This window comes from Nanorana parkeri, unplaced genomic scaffold (genome assembly GCF_000935625.1).
Source record: "Nanorana parkeri isolate BGI_ZX_2015 unplaced genomic scaffold, ASM93562v1 scaffold654, whole genome shotgun sequence".
Lineage (NCBI taxonomy): Eukaryota > Metazoa > Chordata > Amphibia > Anura > Dicroglossidae > Nanorana > Nanorana parkeri.
The window spans coordinates 90,757-100,324 of record NW_017306922.1 but is presented as its reverse complement, the minus strand read 5'-3'; the positions used below and the strand labels follow the sequence as shown (position 1 = coordinate 100,324).

Genomic DNA, 9,568 nt, shown 5'->3' with positions numbered 1-9,568 from the left:
CAGGATGCATTTATGTCCTGTGCTTTTTTCTTTTTGTGTGTCAGATTACTTTACTCTTTCTTGGCTAATGGTCATTGATACCTAGATGACCATGCCAAATTTAGCAGAGACTGCAAGTGTCAGTTAACTCTAATGTGCATACCTAAATCACTCATATGTATTTTAAAAGGTTATTTAAGTTTTTTATTTGTTACACTGTGTTAATCAATTCCCTGCACTTTATTAACCCCTTCATGACTGAGCTTGTTTTTAGTTTCTGTTTGTAAATGACTTACACACTTTTGAAATTTTTGCTGTGCACCCACACATATTATATATTGTTTTTTAGAGGACAGATAGGGCTACATATTTATATCACATATGTGTGTCTAACGCCTCACTTAGGACAAATAAAATATGGAAAAAACGTTTAAAAAAACACTTTTTTTCTCAGTTTTGATTTGTAGTATTTTTTACAAAACCAGCACAGCTAAAAAAAAAATGCAATAAATACATTCATTTATTTGTCCTTTTTTCTTTTTTCTTTTTTTTTCTTTACACTTTTCACTATTTTTATTTTTTTTATACTATTCACTATTTTTTTTAAACGTTTAAAATTTGTATTTATTTCATTATATCAAGCAGTCATTGTGAATTAATCTCACTATTACTGCTTGATAAATTAATACATTTTTGGTTATTATTAGGCTGTTTCAAACTTCAGAACAGCCAATAATAAGTTAGTGACACTGATCATGCAGCAGTTCAGGATTCAGCTGTCACTAAAGGTTTTCTGAACGTTCCAGCAACGATTAGAAAACTGAAAGATTCTTCTTTCAGGAATAGATACATTTATGTATCCCTGAAAGTGAAAGGAGAAAAAAAAGCCAGTATAAGATCCGAGAGAGAGATATCTCTAGATCTATACGAGCTGTCAGAATGCCGGCATGTTTGCCCGCTCTGCTTTGACTCTCAGACACCCAATATTAAGGTATCAGGTGTCTGAAAAAGGTTAACCCTTTCATTAATGAATGCCCCTATACTGAGGCATCCATTAATGAATGGTAACTGATTCTCAGCGGTTACCAGCCCTCTAATGCTGCAAATAACTCATCACGTACAGTGTACGTGAGGAGTCATTTGGTACAGTGTACGTCTCCCGTCACGAAGGGGTTAATACTTTACAGCAATGATCATATACAATTAATCAAGAGATGAATACTGACATCTTCAGGCTCTATATGCAACCTAAATGCTTGCTTTGTCAATAAAGCCTCCAGCCAGCATGCAATCACTACATCATAGCTAAATCGCATGATCAGAAACTACTCTTATTGGTTCCTAATCCTCAGTAAGGATCAGAGCAGATGACAGTCACACCTGGGATTAAGCCATCAGCTGCACAAACTGTGGGTCTTAAAGGGAGCACATCATGCTCGGTATACTTGAATAAATGTCCTCCATGAGAGACCCATCAGTTGACACTTTGCACAGCTGATGGCTCTCAATCCTGGCTGTCACAGGCAGTTCCAGTCGCCATAACAACCAGTCATATTTAATTAATATACAGATTGTGGATGGGAAGAGGTTAAACTGAAGTCCTTTTTATTAAAGCATCTATTTGTTCAATAACATCATGTATTTTATCTTATTTAGACGAAGATTCACCACAGTTTGCCTGGATGCCATCGCTTGCTATCTAGTTGAGCTCCAGTCCATGGATCCGACCCCTGCAGTACAGACACGCATTGGAAACTTCAAATCATTACAAGCAAAACTGGAAAGATTAGGTTCTTGAGTGAGGTTTTAACTAGTTCTCTCCCAGCCATCAACCATGAACTGATTAGGAGTCAGTGGGAAGCCAATGAGCACTTGGAAAGGATGAAACGGCAGCTGTCTACAGACTTTGGCTTCTTCTTTGGACAGAATTGTTTGTGCCTCTAATTTCTGTCAGATCCCAATCTGCATGCTAACCCCAGCTGGTGTAGCACAGAGCAGAGTGGGGTTTGTATGCCCTTGGAATAAATGCTGTTTAATTTTGCAAATATGAAGCGGAGATGAGGGAAAACATCTGCACATTTGGCCATGGTGCCATTTACAAACAGTTGTACATCAGCAGGAGCACTGCCAACATACACCAGTAACTGTGTTCATGCAAACCAAAGCACCAGTTGTACCCCAGACACTGGCTAACAGATACACTGTCATTTTTCACAATTGTGCATAGATAAAATCTTCATAAAGTGTCTTGGATCAAAGCACGTCTCTGTTCATTTGGAATCTTGTTGATCATTTTGACAATTCTATAAATAATTTTACTAAACTTTGTGATATTTTGCTGAATTCCCTTGTGTGATGCTTGGAAAATATACCTGCCCCATATACAGTAATGTCACCAGTTATTTTCCCCTTTTTGTCTGATTTATTTTTCTGCTGTTACTTTTCTTTCCTCTTCTGTCCATTCTATATCTCCTTTTTTTTATTGTATTGCTTCTGTATTTTTCTGAGTACAAGTGCAATTGCTTATTGGCACCATTAAATGCTCTCTGACCTTTTTAATTTAGGCGGAACTCCAGGCAGATATACAAGACACAAATGAATGGGGCACATTATCACATAATTAAATGCATTATTATTAGGGCTGCAATAACTAATCGACTAAGTCGATTATAATCGATGATGGAAAATGTTTACAACGTTTTCCATCATCAATTAGTTGACTTTCGATTAGTTGGCCTGTTTGGCGCTCCACACATGCCGCTTCTTCTCCCCGCCTCACTCAACTCTCAGGCCTGAACTTAATCGGCTAACTAATCGATTTTGAAAATAATTGTTAGCTGCAGCCATACTTATTATGAATGCAAGCAGTTTAAGTACTTACATGAGGTTTACATGAGGTATGAGCCTCATGTTATCCTTTGTACAGCAGAGCTCAGACTGGGAGATCGCCAAACAGCACAAGGCGCCAGCCATATTTGCTGCAATGCTAATGTGCTAACAAGGAACCTAATGAATGGAGGAGAGAGTTCATCAGTCTACTGCTTCTCGTTTATCTGCCCAGTCACAGGCTGAGGAAGGACACTACCTGTAAGGTTACCTAACTTGCTACGCATGGCTGTGCTGTGTGGCACAGCTTTGTAAATCTCAGAACTGGAAGGATACAAATGCAAATCCATTGGGAGGTAAAACAGCTGCCATATATGTTTTCTGTCTGTGTATTTAGCAGTTTGCCTCGAGGTCAGCTTTAAATTACTATAGAATGTGAGTATTGCTAAAAACATGTTCGAACAGTCATGCCTATTGCTCAAGTTTAAAATATTTATAGTGTAAGTTGGGTGCTGGGTCTTTTCTGAGTTCTAGTTACCCAACTAGTATGTCACGATCTGGGATCAGGCTCAGAGTCCAGTAGCTGAAACAGGCAGATTTGAGGTATAACAGGTTGGGTTCGGTACACAAGCAGACGATGGTAGTATAGGAGCAGGCAGAAGCGTAGTCAGAGAATAAGCCGAGGTCAGTAGCCAAAGGTATCCGGTACGAAGCAGAAGACAAAGAGTAGTCGGTGAATCAGCAGCCAAAGGTCGGTACACGGGTAGCAGTATGAGAGGATTGTAGCACAGAGGGAGCAGGAAGCAAGATATTGGCCGGAGCACAATAATCTGGCAAACAGGAAGTGCAGAGGCATGGCTAAAATAGGAAGTTCAGCAGACACTAAGGTTTACCTGAGGATTACACATGAGAGCAGGCAAGGAGCTATCCAAGGTTTCAGAGTGGTTTAGCAGGTAGAGCCACCACTAGACACAGCAGAGGCTCTGGGTTCAGATCCGGATCCTGACATAGTAATTGTATCATTTATGCATTGAGGGACACAGCTTTCCATTAAATTAGCATGGGTCTTACTGCCACCTACCGTAGAATTGGCCAGCCTTCTAAGGTCTATAAAATGTAATCTGTGTAAGGGGGCATTCCTCCTCCCCTTTTTTTTTTTTTAACGTGTGTTTTTCCCTGTGGCTTATATGTATCCCAGAATCCTGCTGCACTCCTTACCAGGTATCCCTGTCAGCGTGGGTGCTCGAAGCGACGGCAGATGGCGACGCCAGTGGCGTCACGCGGGGGTGCGGCCCGCACCCGGGTGCCACTATTGGAGGGGTGACACCAAAATGACTCACAGTCATTTTGGTGTCATCCCCCCTCTGAAAAGTCGGGCGCTCAGTCATGGACCGAACGCCCAACAGTATCAGGAGAGTGGAGGGGACCTGGCGGCATACCTTATCCCGCCGGGTGGCTGTCCCCTCCTCTCTCTGCCGGCGTCCATCACCAAGATGGCCGCCGGCAGGTATCAGAATACTGCCGCGCGTGCGCGATGACGTCGCGGCGTGGTGACTGCTTGGTTACCGCCCTGGGTGTCACCCAGCCTCGGGACGCCCCTGGGCGACGCCAATGCTGAAACTTGTTAAAGATGTCACCAGCACATCGTATTGAAGTGAAGAACACGTCTGTTTATTGACGCTTCATGTCAAAACAAATAGGATAGCTGTTACTAGTTCATGGCTTCCCCATTTGGCCAAGAGGTGTTTACCAGGTGCTCTCACCAGTGTTGGCCATGTTTGTTTGGGTCAGGGGCATTCATGGCATTGGATATCTCTAGACAACCTTCCTACTTTCTTTCTTGTCCATTGAGGGACACAGGAAGTCTTAAACCTTTGGACCTCTTAAGTCTTAGACCTGAATAGATGTTGAGAACCACGTTTACACACATTTCCTTTATGCCTGTGCGCACATTTCATTCTACCTTCCTAATATCCCCTTTTTGTAGTTACACATATAGAAGTACTGTGCTCTAAAACTAGTACACTGGGTTGTTTTTTTCCACTACTCCCTCACAGCTCCACACCTGCTCCCTAATGTTCTGCCCACATACCCACCTATCTACTTTGCCAGCCTCTTCTACAGCCTGCAGCCCAGCTTCACGTGGGCAAGATGTGTGGGAGACGACCTGGATTGAGATGAACAGGAAGCACATTAAACAAGCAGAAGAGGCAGGAATATGCGGTGTTTCTAAAAATACGAATATTTTGAAGCATGATAAAGCATTTTTATTCATTTCACAATGCTTGTTCTGAATACCCAATGTGATGCTCGTGCCTTTACTTTAACACTATGGGACTGTGTTCTGATGTCGTGAACCTAGCAGAGTGGTGCTCATGCTCTACTTTTTTCCCTGCCATGCAATATCAAGGAAGCATCTTGCTGCAGCTTCTGTTTTAAAGAGCTATGTAGAATATCGATCCATTTCCAGCTGCCAGCCTACAGTGACTGGTCACCCCTAACCATCCGACCCCTGGTTACTAACCCTCATCTGGTACCCCAAACTCACTTTCTACTCATGGGTTGTGGACTGCTTGCAGTGTGCCTACTTATGGTGATGAGGATGGCATGACTCCAGGCTGCAGAGACTCTTCTGTCTCTAGAGACCTCATCGGCCCCATCAGATGTGGCCCGGTCCTCTGTCCTCTCAGTTGAGGTTTTTTCTACGGTCATGCAACTTGACTTAAATTGGCGAGCTATTTGCCTACTCCAATTTTTTTTTTTCTTCAGGGGCCGCAAGCACACTCCTTAGCAGATTCTGTATGTGATCTACTCACTGCCTTAGCAGCTTCTGAGCCACCAGCTACAGATACTATTATGAGTCAATCAAATCCGTGCTGGATAGGCTTACCCCGGAGAAGTCGCAATTTTGTACTATTACTCCCAGGTTAAAGGAATCTTTCAGCTCTAATTGATGTGATGTGCACCTCCCTGAAGCTAGAAGATCAGCCTGCTTCTATCTGGGCTTTTTCCAGCTTTGGGTTATATGCGGCACCAAAGTTTGCAAATACTTTTCCTTTTGCACCTGCTTTTCTAGATGTTTCTGTATTAGTTGGAAGCTTCCTGGTAGGTTGTACTATTTTTTTTGCTAGCCTTGTATCCATTTGGTGCACATTTTATGTTTAAACTGGCGGTCTTATCATGCAAAGACCCTTTTTGGTCTTGCAAAGGGACAAGTTGATATAGCGGCCCAGGACTTCCTTTTTGTCCAAACCTCATCCTTTCACTTTAACCAGGACAGTCTCCTGTCCCATTGTCCAGCCTCCAGTTCCTCAAAATGAAATTTTCCTCCATTGTCTGGATGTGGTTCAGATTGTGCAATTCTATGGCTCAGACACTGGTTTCAAAAAGACTGATTGATTCCTTTTTTTTGTCATTCAGGATGGATCCCAGAGGGGTTCCCCAGCTTCTTCCACTATCTCTAGCTTGCAAAGACATACCACTGATCAGACTTCTGAGCGCCCTTTTTAGCTTTTCAACACCAGGCTTCTGTTTTTCAGATTTGCAAGGCTACCACGTAGTCTTCTGCTGACACATTCTCTTAAATTCTACCAGACACATCCAATACCGCATTATACATTTCCTGCAAAAGCAGGGACAGAATTTATTTAAAATGTTTATTACAAAAATCCCAGTATATCCATCTGGGCCCAGACTTTTTCCCCAAGGATAAAACAGATTGTATCCTTAACTTCCTCAATCAAAAATGAGGTAGTCAGTATTTTGCACACACTTGCCTCTAAGCTCCGTGGCACTGTCTGAGTAATGTACTCTTCAAGCGAACTCTGCCCTCTTTTATTATCAGGAGCTGTTATATTATTATTTAGGTTATACAGATTAGAGTAGTATTCCTGAAAAACTGATGCAATTTGTTTCTCCACCGAAATTGTATGTACTACCTTCGCTGCTGACACAATCTTGGTGCCCCTCGATGATTGATGTACGATACTGCCGTCGTATTGTCTGAGTCCAAATCAATCAGACAGATGCAGTAGCTGTACCTGGATCCGGACAAGTGGTCTCTTCATCCGGAGGTGTTTCTACAACTTTCTCAGTGTGTGGGACAACGGATGCGGATTTTCTGTCTTCTTGCTACAACAAGAATGTAGAAAAAATGTAATCCAGAATGAGGGATCCAATGGCAGAGGCCTTATTGGCTCCATGGGACCAGTATAGTCTGACATGCCTTTTCTCCGTTGACGTTGTTACCTTGTCTACTTGGCAGGATTGAACACAAAGGAATTCCAGTCATTCTCATTGCTCCAGATTGGCCTCGGGTGTGGTATGTCCATGTTGTTCATCTGTTAGCTGACTATCCCTGGCTTCTTCCAAATCCACCAGATCTGTTATCCTAGCCAAGCTTCCACCCTGCTTCTTGGTTGCTGGCTTTAACAGGCTGTTGAAACCCAGGGGTTGAAAGACAGAGGGATTTCAGATTCTGTTATTTTAACTATGCTTAAGATTTATTGATCTTGGTGTTCTGTTCACTAATGCTAGTTGTACTCAATTTCTTTTCCTGAATCTTTTCTGGCAGAAACTGTGTTGAATAATGCCCTGGTAGACTATATCTAGGGTTGGCCAGAGTTGGCTTTTGACACATTTATTAACCATCCAAATTTGCTCAGCGTCTCGATTAGTATCCGGTGACGCTTCGATAAAAGATCTCTATCTCTGAATAGCAAAAGGATGCAGTCCAAGTAGCGAGTCTGCAAGTCAGCTGTGTCACTGTTCAGGTATTGTGAAAGTAGCAGGCCCGCTGTTGTCATAAGACAAAGAACACAGCGGTCTAAAAAGCATGGATGGAAGAAGAATGTTGTATTTTTTTCTTTAAGCCCACAGGCTGAACAAAAAAAATATAACCGTATCTTACCAGCTTAAGAGTGAAGACTTCATTCAGGAACCTAAACGGACCTAGCCGACTGGCCACTGTAAGAGGTCATACATCAGTCCTGAATGTCTTGAGGACAGAAACAGAATGGTAGGCCTAGGCTGTCATCAAATTTTTATAGAATTAATAACGTTCCTGTGGGTTGGATGTGGGGGAAGGACCAACCATTGAAAGCATCAGGAAAGTTAAATGTGAATGACCTTACAAATAAAAGAAATATATTTGGTTTGATCTCTCATGCTTTCCTAAAAAATAATCTTACAAATTCTACTGGGGGTATGTCAAATCATGAGCACAACTGTGCTTCTATCCTTTGTGCTGGAAGATAGTTACTATGGACGCCTTTCTTCGAATATCTACTCACAGCAAGCTTGTTTTTCTTCCTCAGGACAAATGCCTGACTCTTCGTTCCCAGGTTTGGACTCTATGGTCCAGGAGCCAGCCTACCATCCAGTTCTGCATGAGGATTCTGGGTTTAATTGTAGCCTTCTTCAACGCAGTGCCATGTCCCATTTCAGCCCAGACTGCTGCAGCTCAGCATTCTGACAGTGTGGAATAAGAGGGTAAGTCTCTGGACGCCCGAGGAGCAAGACCAAGCTTTTTCTGATGTGATGGACAATGCATCCGGTGATAAAATCAGGAAAAACGTTCCTCCCATTGGCTTTGTAAGGTCCTCACAACACACGCCAGCCTCTATAACTGGGTGGGAGTCCTGGATTCCGTCTTGGTAAAGCAGGTGTAGGCTCTAGAGGAAACTCATCTTCCAACCACTTTTCTAGAGCTTAGAGCAGTTAGGTTATCCCTTCAACCTATCGTCTGCGAGGCCAACCGGCCAGGGTCCGCCGTACACATCCCAGATGTGGAAAATCTGCAGTTCGACGTCCTTAGCCATCAACAGCTAGACTGGAGAATGGTCTCTTCACCCTGAGGTTTTCCCTGACCCTTGTTGCAGGTAGGGGGCATTGGATGTGGGCCTCCTGGTTCAACAACAAAGTGGCGAGATTTGTCCCGTGATGCAGTACTCCATGCAAATATCCTATCCTTTCTCCAGTATGGTTTGAATCCGCATTTGATTTTGAGTACCATCAAGGGTCAAATGGCATTGGAGGCTCTCTTTCAAAGGCCGTTTGCCTCTTACTCCTTAATGAAGGTCTTTGTGCAGGGGGTTGCTCATATAATACCTTCTGTGTAAGACTCTGTGGGATCTTAACCTGGTTCTGTCAGCCCTCCGGAAACCCCTCTTTGAAGTTTTTTTCACCTGATCCTATGCTCCAGGAATGACCCAGCCAGTTCCTGGACCTCCCTGCATACTAAACTTCAGGTACACAAAAAGGCCTGGTTCAGAACATACCTCAGCCTGTGACTACTTGCTTCCTGCAATCATGTGCAATAAGTGCTGCTGTGCAGGAGATTACAAGATTTTCATTTTGAAGTAATATTCAGGTTCCTATGGTTGTTCTTTGTTAAATTATTTTTAATTAACATATAATTGTATCAAATTGTGTTTTTACATTTGAAATGGAATGAAGTTAGCACTTAAGGAGCAGCAGAGTATGCAAAGGAGTTGTATCAATTATCAGCGTTTATTGATGAAACACAGTGCTTTAGCTATATTAATAAAATGTAAACAGCTGACAAATCAATCATTCATATAACTATTGAAACACATTTAGGGGAATGTATCAAAATCAAAATAGACAAAATCTGGAGCAGTTGCCCATAGCAACCTATCAGCTTCTGTTTTTAATTTTCAATGCTTAACCGAGCAAACTGAAGAGAGGAACTGATTGGTTACTATGGACAACTGCCCCAGATTTTGTCTGCTTCACTTTTGAA

At 42.5% G+C, this 9,568-nt stretch overlaps 1 protein-coding gene across 1 annotated transcript in view; it reads left to right on the top strand.

The window, feature by feature from the left end:
* NUP155 (nucleoporin 155) overlaps window positions 1–2,309 on the top strand; it is a 46,372-nt gene extending 44,063 nt beyond the window's left edge. Inside the window, exon 30 of the mRNA XM_018563326.1 lies at window positions 1,636–2,309. Within this exon, the coding sequence (XP_018418828.1) occupies window positions 1,636–1,777 (142 nt within the window). The 3' untranslated portion in view covers window positions 1,778–2,309. The remainder of the gene's footprint in view (window positions 1–1,635) is intronic.
* Window positions 2,310–9,568: the final 7,259 nt, after the last annotated feature.